Raw genomic sequence first — 24,749 nt, 5'->3', positions numbered from 1 at the left:
GGGGAAGAGTTCGAACTTAGAAAAGTGTCTAAGGAAATGCTTCAGGATAATATAGATCTAGAAATTCAAGTATTTCCCAGATGGAGTGGAACCCAATCCTTGGAAAACTGAGCTGAAAACGCTTCTTCAAATACTACAGCGATCTGTCAGTCTTGCCCTCCCCATCTTCTCGTTTCCCTTTCCTTTCCGGGCCTGGCTGTGGCAATCTCATTAGCCATTACTTTTTGCATAAAATATGCAAGACGCCTCCATCCCAAACCGCTGATCAGAAGAGAGAAGGGCTGTGGGCCGAGAGACAGGCGGCAAGACCGCCGCCCCTTCCCATCTCGGCTTTGGGGCTTTGTCCTTTCCGGGGACGGCGGCCGCAGCCCCACCATCCTTGTCCCGCGCACGCAGTAAACAATCACACACACACACCCGCAGCCGCCCGCGCTCTCCATCCGCCCTCCAGGCCTTCTTCTCAGACCTCCATTCTTCCGCTCTCCTCGGATAGGGCCCCTAACAAGCTCAGGATGAGAGAAAAACTGCTACTTCCTCTCACCCTCGTTTAAAGAAAAGAATGGATGGAAGAAACAGAGAAGCAGCAGGAACATCGGGGGTGGATTTCTCTCCCGCACAAAGCACTAGCGCACACCATTCCCTTCTCTTTGTTGTGGTTCTCCTTGCTTCTGGCCACGTGGCTCAGCCGAGTAACCAGGCCTGACGGCTTAAGCCAGGACCCGAGACCCCAGAGGACTAGTTTAGGGGCGAGGAGATTGTCTTGGGGAGACCAAGAGCTCGGGACAGAGGCAAAAATGCGGGGTCTGGGCGGCGGGAAACATACTTAGAGGAGGGGAGGTGGCTGGGTAGCAGATACAAAAATAGAAATAATTTGAGGGGAAGCACGCCGAGCTTTCGTGCCGGCTCTTCCCCCCAATTCGGGACATGTTCCCTTAGGTCTCCCGCGCTGGGGCGCCGCCTGGCGACAGCCTCAGCAGCGGGCAGAGCGTAGGGGGCACGTGGGCGCACAGGGGGCACTGGGGACGCTCAGGGGACTCCCGGGCACACTCCGAGCGGCGGGCGCGGCCCCCTGGCGGCGGCGACGTAGTTATCTGGTGAGCGGCGCCTCGTCCCTCTGGTCCGGCGGGCTCACGGCGGTCTTGCTAAGCACAGCGGCTGAGTAGGGCAGGAAGCCGCTCTCGGGGCGTGGCGCTGCGGCGCTGCAGCCGAAGTCCGAGCCCCCGGCGGCCCCAGCGCCGCCGCCGCCGCTGCCACCCCCGCCGCCTCCGCCGCCGCCACCCCGGGAGCCCAGGGCGGCGGCGGCAGCGGCTGCGGCCGCCGCGGCCGACTGGCTGCTGTGGCAACTGAGGCACGAGCAGGGTGCGGAGCCGCCGCTGGGGGGCGCCCCGGCCGCCGCGGCCGAGGAGGCCGCGGCCGCCGCAGCTGCTGCTGCCGCTGCGGCCGAGGCCGCGCTGTTGAGCCCCGCGGCGGCCGCGGGCGTCTGGTAGAGGCCCGGGTGGCGGAAGCTGCACAGCAGCTCCGGCCGCGAGTAGGGATGCGAGAGCGCGCGGAAAGTGTCCAGCGGGCGGATGGAAGTGGCGAAGGGCGATGAGGCCGCGGCCGCTGCGCCGGAGGCCGCAGCGGCCGCGGCCGCAGCCGTGACACCCACGTGCGGGTAGTAGTGCAGCGGCACGTGCGAGTGGAAGGGGTAGGGCAGGCTTCCGGTGGCGGCCGCGTGCGTCATCATGTAGGTGTAGAAGCTGGGGTCGGCCGGGTGCGGCCACGACATGGCCAGGCGCTGCCGCTTGTCCTTCATGCGCCGGTTCTGGAACCACACCTGCGGGGAGAGCCGCGCCGCAGCCTGAGTTAGGGAGCGCCCCGAGGCCCCATCCCCAGCCCCGCGCCTCTCCGCCCCTCCCGGACCTCCGAATAGCCTGGCCTACGCCCCTCCGACCGGGCCCAGCCCCGAGTCTCCTCTCCTCTTCCAGCTGGGACAGTGTGGGCGGCAGTGTGGAGCGCCGTAGGCACACCCTCCTAAGCGAACAAGAGTCTTCTTCCCTGTGACCAATTGCTGCGGCTCCTCGGGCTTCTGCTCTGTAGCTTTGGGCTGCGTTTCTCGTCCCAACCCAAACTTTCCTCCCTTTCCCGCCACCCACCGGTGCCTGGCCTCGCCAAGCACCCGTCTCTCAATACCAGGATTTGCACAGGGATTCTAGGCCTCCTTTGACGAGAAGCTGCCGCGGCAGCTTTTCTAAAAAGTCGCCGCGCGAGGTCTTGAGTCCTCTGAGCTGCAAGGAATTGTCCCGATTGGCACGGGTCCGGTTCTGATATTGAAGGGATGGTTTTGTTGGAATCTTTTGCTTCAAATGAGTGGCGGGAGCAACATACTCTTAAACTGGGAAAGGGACTTTTCTACCCCTCCCCACACGGTATCTAATGAAGACATCATTCGTCACAACTCTAAATTAAAGAAAGCCTGACCAAACCGAAGGGAGACTTTCACACTCCTCCCCTATCCCGTGGAGTTTCCTCTTTTCTTTTTCTAGAGTGCCAGATCCTCCGTGAGGATCGCCCAGCCTCCCGGCTATCTCTCCTGGACGTATAATAAAATTAATCACCTAAAGATATGTAAATAAGGACAATTTCGTTGCTCCCCCCAGGAGGTTGCTTTTTTCCCTTTGCCCAGGAGAAAAAATGTTTACAAAACTTTCTCAACCTAATCGATTTTTTAAAATACAGTATCCTTTCTCCTTATTGTAACGATTTATGTGGAAAATAAATCTCCAAGATCAAGAGCAAATGGAAAGTTTCACCCTTGGTTCGTGCCAGAGGAACAAAGACCAGACGGCTTTGCCGCCGAGGGGAAAGTGAGGCCAAGGACATGGGCTAGGGGCACCTGGGCAGGCGCTGAGCTGAGGAGAGCGTTTGAGGCATGGGCTGCGCCATTCGGGGGCTTCCCAGGTCAGCCAGGCCGGCCAACCCTTCGGATACGGCAGCTGAGAAATAGTGACTTTGGTGACTCTCCCCGCGGGTTTTCAGGCCCTCAGCTAAATCTAGCCACCCAGAAAGGAGAAACAAAAATCAACCCAGACACCTTGGAGGAGGCTAGAACAGGCGCATGCTGGAATCAATACCTTGATGGTGGTTTCGGGAAGGTTGAGCGCAGCGGCCAGCTCGCACCGGCGGGGCCGCGACACATAGTTCTCCCGGTAGAACTCCTTCTCCAGGCGCGCGATCTGTTCGCGGGTGAACGCCGTGCGGTAGCGCCGCACCTGATCCGCGCCAGAGCCGGAGCCGACCAGCGCTGCGCCCGCGCCGCCGCCGCCGCCGCCGCCGCCTCCATGCAGGCTGCCGAGGCCAGAGCCCGACGCAGACGTCGTGGTGCCCGCGGCTGAGCCACTCTCCGCGAACCCTGGCAAACAAACGGCCAACAACGCATGAGTCACTGTAGGACCAAGATCTCCGCGCTGGGGCTGCACGAGGATGGGGGAAGCCGCGAGAGGAAGACGAGGCGCTGCCTGAATTGATGGGATCTGTCATGCTTACAAATTGCTGCCGTTAATGGAATCAATAAAGTTTGGGGAGCTCTTCATAACCAAATAATAGGAACTCAATTGGGGGGGGTGTTTTGTTTTAATAAAAGGAAATTTTCAACTCAGGAGGAAAATTGGCCAAGGGAAAATGCCTACATCTAGACTCAGTTTGAGAAGCTCTGGATTTGCCATGATCTGGAGACCGCAGTTCAGCTTTCTGTACGGCCTCTAACCTTTCTTTGACAGTTTTTGGGATTTGGTTTAAAATATTTTAAGATTGGAAAGACAGCAGTAGCTCAAACAGGAACCATTTGGGGGTGGACTCTACTTTTCAACTCTCTGCCGCTGACCCAAGAGAGTCTCCCAGAGGCGCCCAGCGAGGCTCCCAGCGAGACTCCCTTCGACTTAGAATGCCCCCTCCACTCGGCCTTGGGGCTCAGAGGCCGCGGAGTTCGGAGCAGCTGCCCTGGGAAGCCTTCCCCCAGCGCGACTCAGTGGATGGCAAGGGGTAGGTCGGCTCGCACGGGCGTTTAGACCCGCACGCAGAAACATTTTCTCGGACTCAGGAGCGAGGGCAGGCCCCAGGCCTGTGGCTCTCTGGGAGGCTCAAGGAGCAGAGCCGGAGGGCACGATTCCACGCCTGCGTCCCGCCCCCGCCTGAACCAGCTCTGTGCAGCTCGCTGCAGAGGGTCAGAGAGGGGCAAAGGCACCAAGAACGGCCGGCGGGGCAGCGGAGGAACAGAGAGGATGGGACTGGAGAGCGCGTCGCGGGCGGCGCGATTACCTTTGCCATTGTTTTCCTTGAGCGGTGCGGCGCCCAGGCCGCCGGGCGAGCGCAGCGCCGAGCAGCCCACCTCCACGTCGCTGCTCATGTCCGCCTCGGCTGCCGCCTCTGAATAATGACCCGGCTTTTTTCGGCCCTCCGCTGCAGACGCGATTTCGGAGGAGACGGTGCTTTCGCTGCCCGGGTGCTGCAGGTTGAACAAAGTATCTATTTCGAATTTGCCCTTGGCAGGGAGGTCTCCTAGAGCGCTGTGCAGGGGGGCAGACGGCAGGCGCGGGCTGAGGCGAGCCGGGTGCTGCGAATTTTCCAGGGCCTCGAGCACAGCATTGCCAGCCGAGTCGGACAAATTGGAGAACCTCTTGCCGGCTGTGGGGCTGTGCAGCCCTCTCTCCATCAGAATCATCTCTTTTCTTATTCTTTCCATCATCTCAGCTTTCTAAAAAATGTCACAGTGGCCCGGCTGTCCCGTCCTAATGATGGGCTGCGCCTAGGGCTAATTCTCATTCAGCCCCAGCGAGCGCCTCTAAATATTATTATCTCTTTTGGAGGGAGGCGGAAAAATTGTGGGATGCCACAGCGAGGGAATGACTGGTCAAAATGACCCATACATCCTTCCGAGCCCGAGATGTCATTCATCAAAAAGTAGCGCTCCCTCGTCATTAAGGTACGAATGACGCCGTTCGAATAATCATTTATTGTAACAGGTTTATAAGCAAATAAATACACGCTCCTGTCAGTGGGTAATGAAGGCGGCTTCAGAGCAGACAAATAGATCCAGGTAGGAGGCGAGAAGAGACAAGAAGTGAGGAGGAAGGCTCCCGGTCCTTTGCCCGCTCAGAGCCGGTTCTGCTCGCCCAGGGGTTTGGCCTCGGGGGTGAAATTGACAGTCTGATTAATAGAGCGCGCAGCGGCACATTTCCCCCTTCATTTAGGGGCATCATTACGCTCTCAGTTTGCTGGGTTGCCCCTTAGGTCCTAATCATGCAGCGCCTTCCTCATTTTTCCTCGGACACAGATACGTGTTAAATAATAGATAATGCTTTGATTTTCCAGAGTAGATCATCGGGAAGTTTTGTTTGTTTGTTTGTTTTTAACATTTACAAGCGGGAGGAGGGTAAGGGGGGGGACAGGGGGAGGATGTAGGAAGAGTTGCTAAGGAGAAGACCTTGCGCTCCTGTCTGGATCACTTATCTTTCGAATTTCAGAACCAAATATGTATTTTATTTAACAAATAGGACGCCGCGTTCTCTCTCTCCCCACTTCTTCGCCTCAGCCTGGCTACTCTCCTCCCACCCAGGAGGGAGAGACAGGGAGAGAGAGAGAAAGAAGGAGAGACAGAGAGAGAGAGAGAATCTCAGAGTTTTGAAAGCACTTTAGTGCTACGTGGCTGGGGAGGTGCGTTGGGCCCGCGCCTCCAAACGGAAATCATTAGGTCCTCTCTGATTTTTTAATACCGTTTGCAGAGTGAGTTCTGAACTTGAAGTCCTAGGTTTTTTACTTTTATAATCCTGCTGATGGATAGGCTTCTCGCCTACGCATTTTCCCTGGGGGAAGTGAACTCGGCTGGACGATTTCATAGCAGAATTCAACAGCTAACTTTAAACACAGTCGCAATTTACAGCGCCATATGGGCCGCCCCAAATCCACTTTTACGTTGCCAGCTTCCCCCCCTCCTCAAATCGAATAATTTGTGGCAAAGTTGCCGGGTTTCGAGGTCAAGGATGGGAAAGAAGAGACTTAGTTTCCTTACCCTACCATCCCCCAGCCCTCTCTTCCCCACTCTGCTCTTCTTCCTTCTCCCTTCCTCCTCTCCCCCACCCCAGCCTCTTACCTGTGGCCCCAGATCTTCCCTGCGCTGATTCTGGGCGCGAAAAATCGCGGACTAGCCTTGCTGCTGCTCCTCCCGACCTGAGCTTGGCGGCTGAGCCTCTTGGCGATAACTTTGATGGTCATAATGACGCTGGTGGCAACCATTTTAACGAAGATCAATCTTCACTCAAGGCCGTTGCACGTCTCCTCCCTCGCTTGCGCCCCACGATGCTCTGACCCCCAACGAGCTGTGCAGGTCCACCCACCAGCTGTCCAAGGGGAGAGATCCACGGCCACCGGCAGGAACAAGGGCGGATAGAGACGGGACCCAGAGGTCGGCCTGCGAGCTTCCGAAGCTGCCGAGAGACCCTGGCAATCTGGGCGCTGGTTTCGGGTCTTGCACCGCCAACCCAGACCCCAACCCAGGGCCCCCCCCTTTCCTCCCTGCCGCCACACCCAGCACATCGGGGGTGTGTTAGGGGCAAACCCGAGATCTATTTGCCCATCTCTCTGTTGGCGCTTTCCTTTTAACTTTGGACCCGTTGGGGGCGCGTCAGGAATGTAAGGGGAGGCGAGGTGTGAGGTATATTTATATACATTTATACACAGAGTCAATGCCAAAAGTTTCCCTCCTGTTCCCCTTGGCACCCACTTATTTCAACAACGCGAGTTCTGCTTCGAAAATCAATTCCGCCTCTTTAAGGTAATAAAACGGAATTCTCCCGCAAGGTGAGAAATGGAAAGCTGGATAGGCACCTGGTGACTGGAGAGGTGAGATGTGGGACGCATAATGGGCGTCGGGAGCTCAGAGGAGGACATCACCCGGGTCCACCTCCGCCCCTGCCCCAGAGGCCACCCGACTCCGAGCACTATGAGCCCTTCTCGCGCCGGCTTTCCGGCCATTAACGTGGTCAGAGCTCAGCCTTGCGGATGATCCCACCTCTCCTTCCCTCTCCTTCCACAGTCCAAGTGCCCAGTTCCACCATCCCTGGAAGGCCGCGCCCAGCGGAGGGGGGTTGCTGTCCCAGGAACTTGGTAAGGGTACCCCCTAGTCCCACTTAGCTTTGGGGACTGAATGGGACACTTCGGTCCAGGCTCCGGTCCGTGGGCAGCGGGGGGGGGGGGGGGGCAAGGCCCTGGCAGGGGTGGGATCGGGCGGAGGCGCGACTTAAGCGGAAGTCGCGGATGCCTTTATTGCTGTCGTTTGGCGCCCCCGTCTGTTTTCCTCGCGGTTTCGGCGGCTGTGAGCTGCTTTCAATCGCAGGAGCCGCCGCTGGGGGCGGGGGTGCTGACGGCAGCCCCTTCCTCCTTCACCCCGCGGGTGGGTCTCCAGCTTCCTCCCTTCCTCGGGGACCCCTCGGCCCTCGTGCCAAAACCTGTGGCAAACCGGACCTCAGTCTGTTGAAAAGGGAAAACACCATTTCTCGGCGACACCTTCATTCATTAGTGGTTTCCAAAACTATTTTGCACCTTTTAAATAACACTAATATTGCGTATTCTAGCACATTTATCATGAAAAGTATGTTCGAGACCATGTCAGGCAAACTACTCACACTAAAAGACACCCATAATTTTTCACTGAACTGCGTTTAGCAGACAGTGTTTCATGGGAGACGGTGAACATTCCATTACAATATTTAATGTCCCTTAATTTATGTAGATTCCACATTTACTAGTAGTAGTAATATTGGCCCACCTATATAGAGCTTTAACTCTGAAATTACAAGCGCTTTTTACATATATTAGCTTCTCTAATGCTCAGAGCAACTCTAGAGATCATTCTATTATTATCCCTTTTTCAGAGATAAGAAAGCTTCTACACAGAGATTAGAGAACTTGCTTGTGATTTAAGTTATCTCTGATAATATCCAAACTATACGGTTTTAAAGCTTTGGGCAGCATTTATTGTTGGTTCTTTTATTTTGCATATGTCTTCTTTAAATACTCAAAAACATTGAGTCTGCATAGAGGTAGTGAGAAAACTGACACGGTTCTGTTGGGGTTCATTATTGAAATGCCCAAACCTTGCACCTCTCCCGAAATGTCCAGGCTGAGACTGGGAACCACCTGTCAAAAGTCTCTGGTTTTCAGACGCAGCCTCCAGGCCACCAAAACCTCCTACTCACTACCAAGGCACAAGACTCACTCAAAAAAGAAAAAAATCAACCGATGCCCGCGTGGTTTGGCAGGTATTTTTAAGATACGTTGGGGGTGAGGGTTCGGAAAGGGCTTTCTCCAGAAGGGCTGAAAAGCACTTTTTACTCCAAAGGAGGAATTACATGAAAGAGGCCTAAATTTGTTTTTGTTGTTAGGCCTCCAGACTAAATATTTGTTTCTTGAGCAGCGGCGGGTCCTCCGAGGTGAAGTGGTAAACACTTTTGGCCTTCGACTGAAGGTTGTAAAAATTTGTCCAGGCTGCCCAAGCGGAGGAGCGGCGGTAGAGCCGGAGCTGTCGCTGAGCCCCGCAACCGCCGGGGCCTGGCTCCTGCCTTTGGCGAGGAAGGCTCCGGGTCAACGGGGCCCGAAACCCGCAGGCCCGCAGCCGGACGCAAGCTCGCTCGAGGACTGGGGCCGCCGAGTGCGGCGGGACAGCAGGACGGCTAGAACCCGGGCAGCGAACACCGGGTATGTTTTCTTTAGGCTGAGTGCGGTCCCCACGGCTTGGAGGTTTCGGTTTTTTAGGGAGGATGCGGGTCTGGCGACTGCAGGGAAAACTCTGTACTGGCAACTTTTTGCTGCCATCCCTCGGCAGGCCGGCCTCGTGCCGTCTCCTCCGGGCCTCTTGGGCTGCTTCTATTTCTCCTCCTCCTTTCCCCTACAATCCCGCGCCCACCAGGACCGCCTTGGGTGGGGGCTGGGAGGGTACTTTGTCCCTGGACTCCGGGGCTACCCCGGACTCGCTGCCTGCCTGAAGCTCGTGCGCCCTCGACGCGACAGGAAAACTTGCAGGGACATCTAGCGCCGAGCCTGGGGAACTGCGCGCCGCCCAGCCGGGAAGCTAAGCCGGACCACTTACTCCTCCGCTTCCTTTCCTTGGCCTCCTCCGCCCACCGCGCCCCGCCCCGCCCCGCCCCGCCCCGCCCTGCCCCTTCGTGGTTAGGCATTTCCCTAAGCTTCATCCCTTCTTGCTGCCTGTGACCACAGCTGGATTTCCCACCGAGACAGTGGGGCTCTGCGGAATGTGGGTGGGGGTGAGAGAGAGAGAGAGAGAGATTTATTTTCTTTCATCTCATAGGGCCGACAGAGTGAGCACTTACTGGACTTCAGTTAACAATGATGCTGCTAGAGAAGTATTCTGAGGATAACCCCACACCTTGAGTTGTCGGACAAAACAGCGGAAGATGGTTTTCTGTCCCATCTTTTGTTTTGCGAAAAAAGCAGCAAGTTACCCGGGTCCTCGGGCTCTGCACCCACCCTCCGGGTCCCCCTTCGCAGTGAGATTAGTGCTTCTTTGAGAGGGAAGCCTCTCGCTGTGTTTAATTCCCGCCAGGACTGTAGGAGTTCTCTCCATCCCAAACAAGGGCTCACCGCCCTGCGGGAGGTAAACCTGGTTTCACCAAATAACGCTTCGGTTTGAAGAGGTTTTTTGTTGTTGCAAACAATTTACATTTAATAAAGCCTAATTGTGCTGTTAAATCCAAATGGAATACATCTTAGACACAGAAAGTGCCTAAACTCAGGATGCCACTGTCTGGCTCTTGCTAGAGACCCCTTTCTTCACCCCGGGTTTGCTGTTTTTTTAAATCCTTTTGATATCTCCAGCCTGAGTGAAATTGGGTATTGCCTGCAGAGGGAAAATTAGCGCCAAAGTTGGCAGAGCACAGACTTGGTTAAGAGCACTGTCCAGCCAGTTCTGCTGGACTTTACTTTGGAATTAAGACTTTATTTCTACACTGAAGTTTTGGCTTCTTTCAAGTTAATTAGAGTGGTGTCCTGCACTTTCTGCTGTGGCCATCAAGGAAAACACTTTCAAAGGAGTCCCCAGGACCCCATTCTGTTAGGACCCGGCTATTGTTGTCCTGGCCCTAATGGCCACCGATTAGGTGGTTAATTGAGCTCATTTCTGTCTTGGCAAGCAGAGGAACTTATGTTCTTCAATACATCTAAATCGCAGCCTGCATCTACCCCTTCCCCAACCCAGGACAGGGACATGATTTGAAAGATCAGCTACAAGGAGGAAAAGAGAGGATGTGACTTACAGAATATCATCAGTTCCCAAAAAGGGTGCTTGGGCAGGCAAAGGAGGGAAAGGAGCAAGGGATGGGAGGGGAGACCAGAGGTGACCTGATTCTCTCTGGTAGAGTAGGACTTTGGGCAATGAAGGGCCACCTTGAGTTTCTCACCAAAATCAGGAAAGATGGCAAAAATCACTGAATAACAACACATCAGTTTTGGGGGATATTTTTGTTTGCAAAGACTTTCGTTTAACAGAGAGTATTTTTGTTGTTAAAGCCCCAACATAATACACCTACCCACCCACACACAGCGTTCAGTCTGTGCTCCTGGCCAGCTAAAGAAAGTTATTCCTGTGAAGTTTAAACCTAAAATCAGCTTGGATACAGGGTATACAAGCTAAATGAAATGTTCCTGCAAATTCAGCCTCAAAATCCCTCCACTACCTACCACCCCCAGCTTGTAAACTATGTGTTGTCTTAGTTCATAAACAGAGCAGCCCTGACTTTGCCTGGTACTCAACCACTGCCCTGTGATCCAATAGCAGCAGCTTCCCTGGGATGCTAGGTTTAGGGGGCCCTCATAGGGTCCAGTCAGAGTCTCTTTCCTAAGGGGAATCCCCTCCCCCAGGGCCAGGACCTAGAAGGCTGTACTGGAAGAAGGTTCAGCTGCAGAATAGCAAGAGGCTATGCTCCTTACTGTTCAAAACTTCCCTGGTCTCTGAATACCTGCTAGGATGGGTAGAGAAGCTCCAAGTCTTGCCAGAGTTCCACAAGGAAACTGGAGGCAAGGCCACCATTGAGAAGTGTCTTTCAACGAGAGCATTAATTCAGACTTTGCTTCCAGTCCTGCACAACTTAATTTGCTGCATGGAAAATTAAGCCAAAAGTGAAGGGCTGTCCGAAATCAGCAAAACTTGACAAGTTCTTCCTTCCTATCTTAATTTCACTTTCTTCATTTTTTTAGCATATAATCAGTCATTAAAATATATTTATCAGATAGAAAATGGAGCAGAAATTCCAGGGCACAAAATCACAGAGATATTTAGTTTTGAGAGACTGAAAGTTTGTTGGTTCCAGTTATGTCTTAGAAATATTTCAACAAATGTATTTGAGGTAACAGAAAAACAATTTTTTAAGTATCTCCATGTTTCCCTCTCTGAGAAAAAGAAGGGGATACAAAGGAAAAATAAGAGCATTTCAGGGGGCGGCATCCCATGACTGGTTTGGTACTGAAATTGTTGGGTAAAGAGAACCCAGCCAAACTCTTCCAAAAAGTCAGCAACCCTGTCACCTGGCTCTGACTGGCATTTAAAAAAACAAACAAACAAACAAATCCAGCTTCTCTTGCTAACTTCTGCCTTCTCTCAAGTAGCCGAAATTGTTCTTACTAGCAAACTTCGATTCTCTGCAATTTTCTGCAGAGGTTTAGGCCCCTCCCATCTTTGATTGATCATGAACATGTCTAGGACTTCAAAAAGGTCAAACAAATTCTCCTGCTTTTCCTTTCCAGCACCCCTCTCATAACTTTCCCCTTTATTTGAGCCTTTTATGGTTACTGCGTTCTGCGTGTCAACACTCTCAACACCAGCAGCCCACCCTGCGATGACGGGCCAGGTCCAAGAGGGCCTCCCTTGCTCTTTTAGTTGCCCCATCTAGGTCCTGTCTTGGTCCAGGAACAGTGGGGCTAGGTGACAAGCTGGCTTCATCAATCACAGGCTCAGGGGAGTGATTTTCTTGGAGGTGGGCTGGACTGGGGTGTTGCTGGTACAGAACGAAATGGGCTCACTCTGAGGGCTCTCCCACCCACCCCAGTACTGTCGGCTCATCAGATCTAATGTTGCTGCTAAAGTGGAGCCTTAGAGTTGCCGCAGAACTCACACAGGCTCCCCGCTAACGTCTAAGATGGAGGATGATGGACTGGGGTTCTGTGGCTGAGGAATGGAAGGGATGAAGAGGGCTCAGGGTTGCGATCCCTACACCCTGGCGGGACTGCCCGGAGCCCACCCTACCCCCTAGAAGTCAGACCCTGTTGCTCTGGGCTGCTCCCATCACGAGCCCCAAATTTGCTTGGGAAAAACACCCTCTTAATTTGCCCCTCTCACTTCTCTGCAGTTGGCAGCTTGGAAAAGAAAACGAAACAAAGGTCCCTGGGAAAGTGAAGTTTTCAATTAATTGGTGTGAGTAACGGGAGGGGGTGGGTGGTGTCTGCAAAATGCAAGAGGCAGTTCAGCTGCTGGGCGAGGCGCAGAAATTTCCTGGAGGGCGGCAGAGTGGCTTTCTCCCGGCGTCCTTCAGAGGGTCTTTCTGCGGACCCGGGGAGGCTGCGCCAGGGCTGGGGAGCCCAGCTCGGGAGTGCAACTCCCGGCAGGCCTGAGTGTAGAGGCGAATAGCGTGGACCAGGCGTTCGGACTTTTTTCGCTGGGGCAGATCCTCTGGTTCGCCGCGCCGAGGACGGGTCTTTTCGTCCGCTTGATTTATTTGTAAGTCTCTGTCCCCGGCCCCAAGGGCGGCTTCGTGGGCATTTTCCGGGTGGACGGTGTGTGCGTATTGGGGGAGGGGGGGTCTGCTCCAATTGGTCTTAATTCGGAGGATCGCCCGGGAGAACACGCGTTAAATGCCTTTGCCCCGTAGCAATACGCAAGGTAGAGAAAATTAGCTTCCTCGGGTTTGGGGTCTAGGTCAGCTAATCCGAGGAATTAAACAACAGGATCAAAAATCAGTCTGTTTTCACATCATTCTGATCATCCCTGTCCTTCTCCTTCATTTAGCTGTGCAGCTCAGGGAGCCAAGGAGAGGTGGCAAAAACTGCCGTGGCCGAGACAAGGCGCAGGCCTCGGCGCCCGCCTCAGTCGCAGACGGGGCCTAGGATGGGCGGTCGCGCAATCAGCTCGTGGGGGTGGCTGCGGCGCAAACGCCTGGGTCCGGGGGAGGCGGGAAGGGGCGGTGGGCTGCGCAAGGGCTGGGGAGGAGTAGGGGTCGGAGTGGGTGGGTCCAAGGGGCCGGGGCCCGGAGCCAGGCTGTCCCGCGCCCCCACCCCCACGTGGCCCTGCGCAGCCAATGGCACGGCCCCGAGGGGGAGCCCTCGGGGAGGGAGGCGGCCCCCCGACCGGCTCAGGCCCCCTCCCAACCTGAACTTCGTTTTTATAAACGTCCCGCGATGAGCTAACCTGTTGGAGGGCGGGCTGGCGGGCGGGCGGGAGGCTCGCAGAGGGAGAGAGGGCGAGAGGAAGAGGGCGGGAGCGAGAGAACGAGAGAGAAAGGAGAGGAGGGAGGAGGCGCGTCGCGCCATGGGGTCGTGCACGGGGCCGGGGCCGGGCCAGGCCAGGCCATGAGCCGCGCCGGGAGCTGGGACATGGACGGGCTGCGGGCGGACGGCGGGGCCGCCGGGGCGGCCCCGGCCTCCTCCTCCTCCTCCTCCGTGGCGGCAGCGGCGCCGGGCCAGTGTCGCGGCTTCCTCTCGGCGCCAGTGTTCGCCGGGACACACTCCGGACGCGCGGCAGCGGCAGCGGCGGCGGCGGCGGCGGCGGCGGCGGCGGCGGCGGCCTCTGGCTTCGCGTACCCGGGGACCACTGAGCGCGCGGGTTCCTCCTCGTCATCGTCATCTTCGGCTGTGGTCGCGGCGCGCCCGGAGGCTTCCTCCGCCAAAGAGTGCCCGGCGCCCGGCGCGGCCGCTGCAGCGCCCCCGGGCGCCCCGGCCCTGGGCTACGGCTACCACTTCGGTAACGGCTACTATAGCTGCCGCATGTCGCACGGCGTGGGCTTACAGCAGAATGCTCTCAAGTCGTCGCCACACGCTTCGCTGGGAGGCTTCCCGGTGGAGAAGTACATGGACGTGTCGGGCCTGGCAAGCAGCAGCGTACCGGCCAACGAGGTGCCCGCGCGAGCCAAGGAGGTGTCCTTCTACCAGGGCTACACGAGCCCCTACCAGCATGTGCCCGGCTACATCGACATGGTGTCTACCTTCGGCTCCGGGGAGCCTCGGCACGAGGCATACATCTCCATGGAGGGCTACCAGTCCTGGACGCTGGCCAACGGGTGGAACAGCCAGGTGTACTGCGCCAAGGACCAGCCACAGGGCTCCCACTTTTGGAAATCATCCTTCCCAGGTAGGGACGTTGGGAAAAGGGGAAGGACAAGAGGGAGAGATGCAGGGAGGGAGGGAGAGGAAGAGAGAAAAGAAGGAAAAGAATGGACTGGGAGTCTATGCCCCTGCTTGGGAGTTGGGCACCTATCCTCCTCCCCCCAACCATGGTTAACTCAGTGGAGCAGTCGGCCCAGTTTGTGTGAAATCTGTAAATTCATCCTTTGATTTAAATTGCCTCTCTCACAACCCTTTACTGCCTGTGTGCGGGCATAGGCCTATTTTTCTCCTAAAGTTGAAGGTCTTTGCTGCCCTTTGCTCAGGCCTTGGCCCCTCCTCCCCAAAGAGGTGTCACGGAGTTGAGCCCCACTTTTCAAGGACATGAATAACCCAGAGTGACCACTAAAGCTTCCAAGAGCTCACAAGCTCCAAACGCAGGAACACGAAAAGTCAAAGTTTGAACAGCCTAGCTATTTCTTTTTAAGTCTGTGTATGTTTGTGTGTTTGCAACCAGCATTTGCAGAAACTGTCCTTATGAGAGTCCCCAGCAACTACACCATAAAATCTCAGGCTTGTTAAGATGCCGGTTTGAGAAACCATGATGATCCATCATACTGGCCTTCACTTTGAAGTGTAAATAATCTTTCTTTAATAACATGTAAATAATATGTCTGTGTAAATAATAATAAAGTGTAAACAGCCTGTCTTTCTTCATTCTCTGTACCCCCTCCAAGTCTACACACACAGTCCCCAACTGGGTGCTCCAGATATCCCGGTCTAATTTTTCCTGTGCTGTTTTTTTATACCAGGGGATGTGGCTCTAAATCAGCCAGACATGTGTGTCTACCGTCGGGGGAGGAAGAAGAGGGTGCCCTACACCAAACTGCAGCTCAAAGAACTGGAGAACGAGTATGCCATTAACAAGTTCATTAACAAGGACAAGCGGCGGCGGATCTCGGCTGCCACGAACCTATCCGAGAGACAAGTGACCATTTGGTTTCAGAACCGAAGAGTGAAAGACAAGAAAATCGTCTCCAAGCTCAAAGATACTGTCTCCTGATGTGGGCCAGACTGGCCACAGAGAGTTTAAATGCTTCCACTTGCCTCCAAAAGACCTTTGGAAAGACTTGAATATGTATTTAATTCCCCCATTCCCCTGCCAGTAATGGCAAATTTTGTGAATTGTTTTTCTCTCTTCCCCTTATCTGGCTCTAAAACCTCTTGCTGCCCAACGTGATTTCGTAGTTCTGTTCCTTACTTGTTTATTTTTTATTTTGCTCTTGTCTAGGTTTATTTTTTATGACTTTTTAATGTTCTGTTTCTCCCTCCAGGCCAGTATAAAGGACTTGAAGTATTTTTAAATAATCCCCCCAGATGAATTTCAGAAGTGCCATTTTGACTTTAGGGTTTTATTTTTTTAAATCACTTTTTATGCCTGTTTCCAGCATTTCTTATCTTCATAATCCATTAGGGCTGAATGATTTGCAGTCATTCATATCCTGTGATTGGGTAATTGAATCATTAGCTCTCAGCAGTCTCCCTGAGGCAAATGGAAACAGCTCTGGGCAAGCAGTGTTCTAGGGTCACTGGGAAAGTCTAAAAATAGGAGGCTGGAGGGACTGTGATGGCTTTAAAAGCAGCTACCTTATTAAATAGGGTTTGTATCAATATTGGAGTGAAGACAATCTTTCTGACTTTGGGTCTTTCACTTGCTGTTGTAATTGTTTGTGTTTAATACACCTTGTAGATGTGTGCTTTTATAATCTTTAATTTGGAAATAATGTGTCCTCATGATGCCTTCATTTCTCTAGATGCAGATATTTAAATGGCTGCAATTGGCAGAGTGACCCACGGATGGTATAAATTCATCCTCTCTCCTTGGCCTCCAGTCTGTGGGGCTAGAATTGAGACCATCTCCTCAGTTCCCTGAAAGAGGCTTGAATCAGTGTGGCCATGGGTGGGAACTTTTATCCAGAACCCAGCGAAGAACTTGACTGTCTGAACAAATGTATTGGGCTCTCGTGGAGCTTTAAGACATCTAACACATGTGGAGCTCTGAAGTCCAGGAAGAAAAAAAATATGTTTCTGAAAGTGATGATAAATAACTACTTCTAAAGTGCTGCATATTTATACAACTGAGAGATTATTTTTGTAGATGCAATGTCTGTGAGCTGAGATACATGGGCAGTGCTTCAGGCATTTAAAAATCACTTTTTTACTCCTAGGGAGATGCAAATAAACAGAACTCTCTTGTTTCTTCTGAGTCTTTATACATTTGTTTTCTTTTTCCAAGCTTGTGTTGCCTCTAGAAACTGGTCTTATTTATTATAAAATCTTGTGATCCTGAATGCTATGGGATTCCCTATAGATGAAGGAAACTCAACACCAGTTCTGGTCTGTAAAACCTCCAGGCTCTCCACTTCCATCACCCCTTCCCTCTCCTTTTCCTGTGCCTTTAAGATAAATAGTGATAACTTTAAATTAGCATATAATTTGTGGTGTCTAAAATTATATTTTTTACCAGACCAGCTCAAAAAAAATTCCCAATTAAATTCTACTTCTGAAAAAGAAACATTTCAGGCTTATCCCTTATCGCCTTCTCCCGGCAGCCTGCACACAGCAGTTGAAGACTGAAACCATAATTATACACCCTAAACCTCTAGACGCAATTTTTAGGCACTACTTGCTTTCTGAGGGCTTTTTGCCACTCAGGGAAATGGCCGCTGAGGAGCTGGATGCCTCGTCGTTGTTAGCGCCCGGGCGCGATGAATTCAATGGCTGCTAACTTTTGGTATGTGAGTTAAATACAGTTGTGTAAAACCCCACACGATATGTAAACTCTTCTGGCGGTTGGATTCCCCTATGGATCTGCCGGAGAAGGCTCAGAGACCCAAGGTTCGGAGCTACTTTCGTTTTCTCCTCCTCGGCTTGATTTCTTTCGTATCTTGCAACCGACTTCGAGCAGGCAACTTCGTTTTAATTGAGACAGGCCGATAGAGAGACAGGCAGAAAAAGAAAAGTGACCACGATTCAATCTTTCAAGAAGAAATAACCCCTGAAAATGGGGCCACACCGTCCCGACCTTCCACTTCGGGAAGAGATACTGACATTTTCTCTCTTTTTCTCACAAGACGTGTTTTCATTTGAAACGGGCCTGTTTCCCCTTCTTCTCCATCGTTCCCCCCACCCCCACCCCCACCCCCGCCTTCTTTTTTGTAAATTCCAGACTCCAGGGCCGCATCCTATTTCCCAGGTCCATTTCTCAGGTTTCCTGACGTGGATAGGGAGGATTGCCTCGAGGTTTTCCTTTCATCTGTAGTCTGCCGGTCAGTTTTCCCCGCCTAAGAGAAACGGGAGGTTTGCTGAAGATTAAAACTGCGCTCAAACGCTCTCCAGTGGAATTTGAATTGACGGCTAAATCAATAACAGATGAAGACTTTGTTATTTATATGCATTCCTTTTATATTCTGAATTGAGGAGGGAGGAGCGGAGCCGGTCGGTGGTCGGAGGGCTGATAGGGAGGCCCGCGAGGCGAAGGGAGCTTCAGGGAGAGGCCTTTGCTTCGGGTGGAGACTGAAAGGCCGCAGGAAGAGCGCCTCCAAAACCTGGAAGGTTACGAGCGCCGCCGGTGGAGGATCAAGGCCGGTGCGTCTACGCGTGATTCGAGAGGCGAAGGAGGCTTCGGATCCGAGACGTACTGCCACACAAAGGGGCGGCCGCGACGCTTTCCAGTCTCTGGCAGCCCACTGGGTCCATCTGACTCCGCTGTCCCGGCCACTTTGCAGCTACGATCTCCGGCTTTCCGAGACGCTCGGCCGCGCCTGACAGCGGGCCTTGACCGCACGAGCTGGCGACCCCAGGCCGGCTGCGCCGCCCTTCACTGTTGATCTTGACCATGCGGCGGCGCCTCACCAGGCGTGGAGCTCGCTCGCCATCTCCTGGGCAGTCAGCGGCATTGGCAGAGCTCGCCGTTTAGCTCCGCAACCAAATCCTCTTTTCCCATTCTCCAGCTCACCAGCAAAGCCTCCCTCCCTCCCTCCCTCCCTCCCTCCCTCCCTCCCTCCCTCCCTCCCTCCCTCCCTCCCTCCCTCCCTCTCTCCCTCTCTCCCTCCCTCCCTCCCTCCCTCCCTCCCTCCCTCCCTCCCTCCCTCCCTCCCTCCCTCCCTCTCTCCCTCCCTCCCTCCCTCCCTCCCTCCCTCCCTCCCTCCCTCCTTCCCTCCCTCCCTCCCTCTCTCCCTCCCTCCCTCCCTCCCTCCCTCCCTCCCTCCCTCCCTCTCTCCCTCTCTCCCTCTCTCCCTCCCTCCCTCCCTCCCTCCCTCCTTCTCTCCCTCCCTCCCTCCCTCCCTCCCTCCCTCCCTCCTTCCTTCCCTCCCTCCCTCCTTCCTTCTCTCCCTCCCTCCTTCTCTCTCTCCCTCCCTCCTTCTCTCTCTCCCCTCTCTCCCTCCCTCCCTCCCTTCCTCCCTCCCTCCCTCTCTCCCTCCCTCCCTCCTTCTCTCCCTCCCTCCCTCCTCTCCTCCCTCCCTCCTTCTCTCCTTCTCTCCCTCCCTCCTTCTCTCCCTCCCTCCCTCCCTCTCTCTCTCCCTCTCTCCCTCCCTCCCTCCCTCCCTGTCCCCGTCCCCAGCTGCCAGCTCCACGGTACAACTTTGTCTGCTGGACCTCGGAAATTATAAACCCAGGCGATGAGGTGGGGCGGCTGGGCATCATCTGAGCCAGAGAAAGGGAGTCTAGTTGTTCTAGTCTTTTCTATTTCTCTTTTAATTCCTTTACATCTCTAGTCCCATAGGGCAAACCGCAGCTATGCGGCTGCCAAAACGTCCGAAGAAGACACACCTGGACCTGGCAATACCGGAGAATCGTTGTATAGTACTGAGGTAGGAAGAGAGAAGACTGCAGGGACCCGTTGGAGCTGGAGTTTCAGACCTAGGGAGGCTGTAACTCCTCGAAAACAGGGCGAGTTTCCCAAAATGAGAGCCTAGGTTCCCTAAGTCCCTAGGAACTGAGGTTGCAGCTTGCGCCTACACCCCGCGCCCCTCCCGCCCCCCATGAAAGGACAGGGAATGGAATACGTCTCTGTTTCTGAGCTCCTAAGGAAACTCCAACAGAGCCCTGAGGAGCCCAGACTTGCCCAACCCCTACCCCTACCCCCACCCGCACCCCCTACCCCCGCCCTAGAGCAAGAAGAAGAGGCCGACTGCGTTCCCCAGAGCCGCCCAGTTGGTCGCCATAACTCACACAATAAAGTCTCAGCGCGCTGGTCAGCCTTGCCCTCCGGCGGCGCCTGTGTGGTCTCCGTGCCGGAGCTGGCGGTCTAACCAATTCCAGCTTGGCTCGGGGACCGCGAGGTAGGCTGCAGGCTGGCGCGGGCACCAGTCACGGGGTAGCTAGGGGTCTTGGGACCGGAGGCAGGAAAGGAGGATCCTTAACCCTCCGGGAGGAGCCGTGGCGGGGACTGCCACATTGCTCCCAGCGAGGGAGCGCTGCCGCCCGCCACCCTGTTCGCCAGACCTCCGAACCCGCCAGCGGCCCGTGCGCCCCTGGAGGCGCTGAGCAGAGGAACGCTGCTAGTCCGCTGCCTCGGTGTGCCCCGCTGTTCCCGGCCGGTGGCTCTGGCTTTTCTGTTCTTCCACATCAGATCAGGGGAGCTCGTCCTGCACGCCACGGAGTGGATTAACACCTTGGAGTTCCGGTTTGAAGGGCTGCAGTCTCCAAGGTGACTGCTGGCGATTAAAAGAATGTAGCCTTTGGCCACGACTGGCCAATCAAGCTGTCTGGGTCCCCAGGCCAGCATTCTCCATGGGCCTGGATGGTGACTTTCTTAGGAGCAGAGGGCTGGACCATGGAGAAGCACACCAGAAGTGATGTGAATCCTCCTTCCTGGGCGCCAAACTTAGGCAGAATTTGTGATGCATTCCTCTTCTATCAGCAAACTATGCCTGCGGCCGGGGACCTAGGGCTCAGGCAGCGCTGGGTCTTCACTGCTAGATCATGTGTGCAGAGTCCAGTCCAGAGGGATGAGGTGGGAAGGGACGGGGTAGGAGTAGCTTTGCTCAGGCCTAGCGACAGAGTTAATGGCCCCACCAGACCAAGGGCTCTCTGGACAAGCCAAGAAGTGCACCGTACTGGAAAAGGCCTCAGCTGCGAGTTAAAGCTGGTAGAAGCAAGCCTGGCCCATACAGCCAGCGGAAAATGGGAGTGCAAAGCCAGTGAAGACCAAGAAGGACCCCAAGGGACCTTGAGGCAAATGCACCCGATGCCCAATGCCCCCAGCTGCGGAACTCAGCCTGGAAACTCGAAGAGGCTTCACCTTTGCTCAACATGCCTTAGCTCTGCTTGGCAGCCTAGTCATTCGCCATCGAATATTGCGGGTGTTATCATAATACCCTGAATGGGGGGGGGAGGGGAGAAACGGGTCGGGGGATGTAGGCGGTGCTGAAATGACCGGCTTTGAAGAACCTGCAGGCAAAGTTTCGTCCAATCGTCTGAGCCTGTCCTTTTATTCCCGGTTGTAACTAAATACTGCTGCAAGCGCAGCCCAAGCCCTTTGTTGGAGATGTGTGAGCGCAGTCTCTACAGAGCGGGCTATGTGGGCTCGCTTCTGAATCTACAGTCGCCCGACTCCTTCTACTTTTCCAACCTGCGGCCGAATGGCGGCCAGTTGGCCGCCCTTCCCTCCATCTCATACCCGCGCGGCGCGCTGCCCTGGGCCACCACGCCCGCCTCCTGCGCCCCAGCGCAGCCTGCCGGTGCCACCACCTTCGGCAGCTTTTCCCAGCCCTACCTGGCTGGCTCTGGGCCTCTTGGCCTGCAGCCCCTGGGCGCCAAGGACGGATCCGAAGAACAGGCCAAGTTTTATACTCCCGACGCGGCCGCCGGGCCGGAGGAGCGTGGTCGTGCGCGGCCTCCCTTCATCCCGGAGTCTAGCCTGGCCCCCGCGGCCGCTGCTCTCAAAGCGGTCAAGTACGACTACGCGGGTGTGGGCCGCGTCGCGCCGGGCTCTTCGGCCCTTCTCGAGGGGACACCCTGCTCCTCCGGCTTCAAGGACGAGACCAAGGGCCCGCTCAACTTGAACATGACAGTGCAGGCGGCGGGTGTCGCCTCCTGCCTGCAACCTTCGCTGCCCGACGGTAAAGGGTGGCCACGCTCCGCGAGCAACGCTCCCCGGGCCGGGGTGGGAGGTGGGGTGCAGGGGAGAGTGTGTAGAGGGAGGGAGCCGCCAGGGGCGGGCAGGCAACCGGGAGCGGGCCGGGCTGATTTGGGTTGGGGCTGTGTTGCAGGCCTGCCGTGGGTGGCGGCCCCGGGGAGGGCCCGCAAGAAGCGGAAACCCTACACTAAGCAGCAGATTGCGGAGCTGGAGAACGAATTCCTTCTCAACGAATTCATCAACCGGCAGAAGCGCAAGGAATTGTCCAATAGGCTGAACCTCAGCGACCAGCAAGTCAAAATCTGGTTCCAGAACCGGCGTATGAAGAAGAAGCGCGTGGTGCTGCGCGAGCAGGCGCTGGCGCTATACTAGCTCCCGGGGTGGCCCTGGCCGGGCCGGGCCTGCCTTTTTTCACCGAGGCCTGGCGTGAAGGAAGTGAGGGGATAGGGCTTTTCCTTCTGCTCCTTCTCCGCTGGTTCCAGGTACCCTCCCGCTCAGACAGCAGCTCCAGAAGCCTGCAGGAGATACGTTTGGAGACCTGGCCGGTTGAGCATCCACCCTTTCCCCTTTCTCAGAGAAGCCTGCAGAAGCTGCAGCACAACCTTGGCCTTGAGGCTTCCAGAATGGGGGTCTGGAGTCATCTGCCCTAACTCTTAGCGGGGGCATTATTATACCCAGGGCTCACTCTAGTGTCCTTGTACTTGGATTTCTGCTTCCACCTGATTAGTCTTCTTTCCCCCCACCCCTCCCCAGCCCTTTCTGCATCTAGCAGGCACCTAACTAGAGCTCAGAGTGGAACTGAATTTAGGTAGAACTCCCGGGCAGATTAGAAAGGGCTGAGGGCACAGTTTTGTCTCTTTGCAGCCAAAGTCCCTTGTGGCAAAGCCAGAATCTCGACTTTGGAGGAGGGAAAGGGCGCCGTCCCCCTCCTGTATGCCCTGGCTGTTTTGGGAGGACAATAGCCATCCTAGACCTTCAAACTTCAGGAGGAAAAGGGAGTAAGGGCATGGTGGCCAAACTCCAGAGACACCTCAGAGTCCGGCTGGACTGACCCCTCCGGCTGGCTGGGCTGAATGGATTGGATACGTCCTTCCCGTGGATGGGATGAGGGAGGCTGGGGCTCCACAGCAAACTGCAGCTTCCAGAACAGACTGGTAAAATCCCCCTCCTTCTTCCACCTCCTCACACATGCCCAATGCAGAGCCCTTCACTCTGCAACTGGACCCCCAGAGCTGAGCTCTGGTGAGGAGAGCTGCTAGTTGGCTTTGAGGCTGGGCTGCACTAGGAGGAGGGGGAAATATCCGGGGGGAGGATAAGGGAGTGAGCCAGGAAGGGGGGTGTCCTACCTTCCGACTGTAAATATGGCTTTCCTGTCGAGGTAGGCAAAGGTGTCGACTTGTCTGTCTTTCTTGAATTACGGTAATGGACCACCACAGGGAGAGGTGAAGTCTCATCTCCCCCACCAGTCAACAGTCAGGAGGGCTAGGAAGGAGGCCCTTCAGATCCTCAGCCCCTTCTCTGCTCTAGACTGAGTAGAGAGAAGCAGAAGTTCCCCTCTCATCACTCTCTCCACCGCCCACCGACCCCACCAGGGGCCCTGCCACTGTGCTCCTTCTGAGGCCATGTCTGACCGGCTCCAGCAGAGCCTTAGAGACCCTGGGCCCTGCCTGGCTTCCTTTGTGGAGACTGAGGTTGCTGAATGCCAGATAGAGATGTCCTGGGTATGCTGGAGTGTCCTGCCTTAGCTTCAGGGAACGCAAGGGCCCCCCAAGCTCCTTCTACCATCTCTGCCCCTTTTCTGTCTCCTTCAGAGAAGTAGCACCCCGCCCCAACTCCTAGCAAGATGCCCAACAGCCAAAGAGTTGAAGATTCCTTACCAAAGTATGATGATGATTTATTTTCGGTGGAGGACCAGGCACCTCACGGGGAGTCCTAAGCCTCATCCCAACTGACCTCAGTTGACGTTTAGATGAATTGCATTTTCTCTGCTATCTAATAGTTTTCGTGCATGTTTTGTTTTGTTTTGATTTTGTCAAAAACAATAGCGTGTATATATCAGACATACAGAAATGTTTTGAGTGGAAATAAATATCCAAGTCCCAGTCATGCTGTCGTGGGACTGATGCCGATTTTTCAAAACGTTTCAGATTCCCTTCTAATGTTTTTCAGGCCACCAAATTCACTTTTCTTTCCTGGTTGCGGCTTCACTATGGTTGCTGACTGTTCATTAAAGGAGAAAATGGCTTCCAAGTCAGTGAGGAAATGGTGTATAAAAGCCTATAAACAAAATGTGTATAAAACATCGAAGGTGGGGGAACCGTGAGCAGATTTCAGCGTGTCTCACACACTAAGCGAACCCTCGGCTTGTTGCTGGCTGGAGCTTCCACATTTTGCCTAAATTCTCAAACTTTGAAGCTTGCTGTTCAGGGGGCTGCCAAGATATGTTCCTCAGGTTTCAATACAAAACATCTCTCCCTGCCATGTTTCTGGGTCAGCCTTCTTGTGGGCAGGCAACGCCCTGTGGAAATCCTCCACACTGGCACCTCTGCCTGAAACCCAGCAGACTCCCTTGGGAAACGTGGCCTCTGCACCCCCTAGGCTTTCAGAGCCTCTATCTCAGGCCAGGAAAGCCAGGGCCTGCTTGGTATTCACCGAGCTCTTGCAGATCCCAGCTCCCAGCTAGCTCAGTGATGGAAACTAAAGAATTGCTAGCTTTTAGTAAGTGGGAGAATTAGCAAAACCGTTAAGTCTCTAATTCCGAGCGTTCAGTGGTTCCAACTCCCCTTCCCTGAAGCTAATTTGATGAAATATATTTTAAACAGCTCCTAAAACAAACAAACAACAACAACAACAACAAAAAAAAAACAGGAATAAAGGAAACAAGAAGCTGCTGAGGGAGGCCCTATCGTTAGAAATGTTTCCCCGCCTGGTGGGGCTCAGGGAGGTGATGGTACCAGAACTGAGTTTCTCTGAGTCCCAGAAGGTTTGCCCCCTTCAAGATAGCTGAACAAAGGCAGAGGCCACACTCAGACCTCAGGTCTGGAGGGCTGAGTAAAGGGCCAGGGAACCAGACTTAGACCCAGGCCTAAGACAACACAGGGAGACCATTTTTTTGCAATATATACCATCAAATCATTGTGTTCTTTTTTCTGTAGCCTGGGATGTGGGGTGGGAGGAGATATTCATGGAGACCACTCCCCAAAGAGATTGAAATTATTCTAAGTGTAAAATCTTGTCTGTTAATTGG

The 24,749-nt window shown here is 54.7% G+C and overlaps 3 protein-coding genes across 3 annotated transcripts; 2 read left to right on the top strand and 1 right to left on the bottom strand.

The window, feature by feature from the left end:
- Window positions 1–1,087: 1,087 nt before the first annotated feature.
- EVX2 (even-skipped homeobox 2) lies at window positions 1,088–4,723 on the bottom strand. The gene is made up of 3 exons (XM_030849652.2): window positions 4,297–4,723; window positions 3,114–3,391; window positions 1,088–1,816 (listed from the first exon to the last, which is right to left on the bottom strand). The coding sequence occupies exons 1-3, from the start codon at window positions 4,721–4,723 to the stop codon at window positions 1,088–1,090; spliced, it is 1,434 nt and encodes a 477-aa protein (XP_030705512.1).
- Window positions 4,724–13,608: 8,885 nt separating this feature from the next.
- HOXD13 (homeobox D13) lies at window positions 13,609–15,421 on the top strand. Its single transcript, XM_030849644.2, has 2 exons — window positions 13,609–14,386; window positions 15,171–15,421. Exons 1-2 carry the CDS (start codon window positions 13,609–13,611, stop codon window positions 15,419–15,421), a joined length of 1,029 nt encoding a protein of 342 aa, XP_030705504.1.
- A 5,490-nt stretch (window positions 15,422–20,911) lies between these two features.
- On the top strand, window positions 20,912–21,874 carry HOXD12 (homeobox D12). Its single transcript, XM_030849633.2, has 2 exons — window positions 20,912–21,485; window positions 21,636–21,874. The coding sequence occupies exons 1-2, from the start codon at window positions 20,912–20,914 to the stop codon at window positions 21,872–21,874; spliced, it is 813 nt and encodes a 270-aa protein (XP_030705493.1).
- Window positions 21,875–24,749: the final 2,875 nt, after the last annotated feature.

This window comes from Globicephala melas, chromosome 7 (genome assembly GCF_963455315.2).
Source record: "Globicephala melas chromosome 7, mGloMel1.2, whole genome shotgun sequence".
Lineage (NCBI taxonomy): Eukaryota > Metazoa > Chordata > Mammalia > Artiodactyla > Delphinidae > Globicephala > Globicephala melas.
Note: the sequence above shows the minus strand (reverse complement) of the source record. Positions and strands in the feature narration are given on the sequence as shown.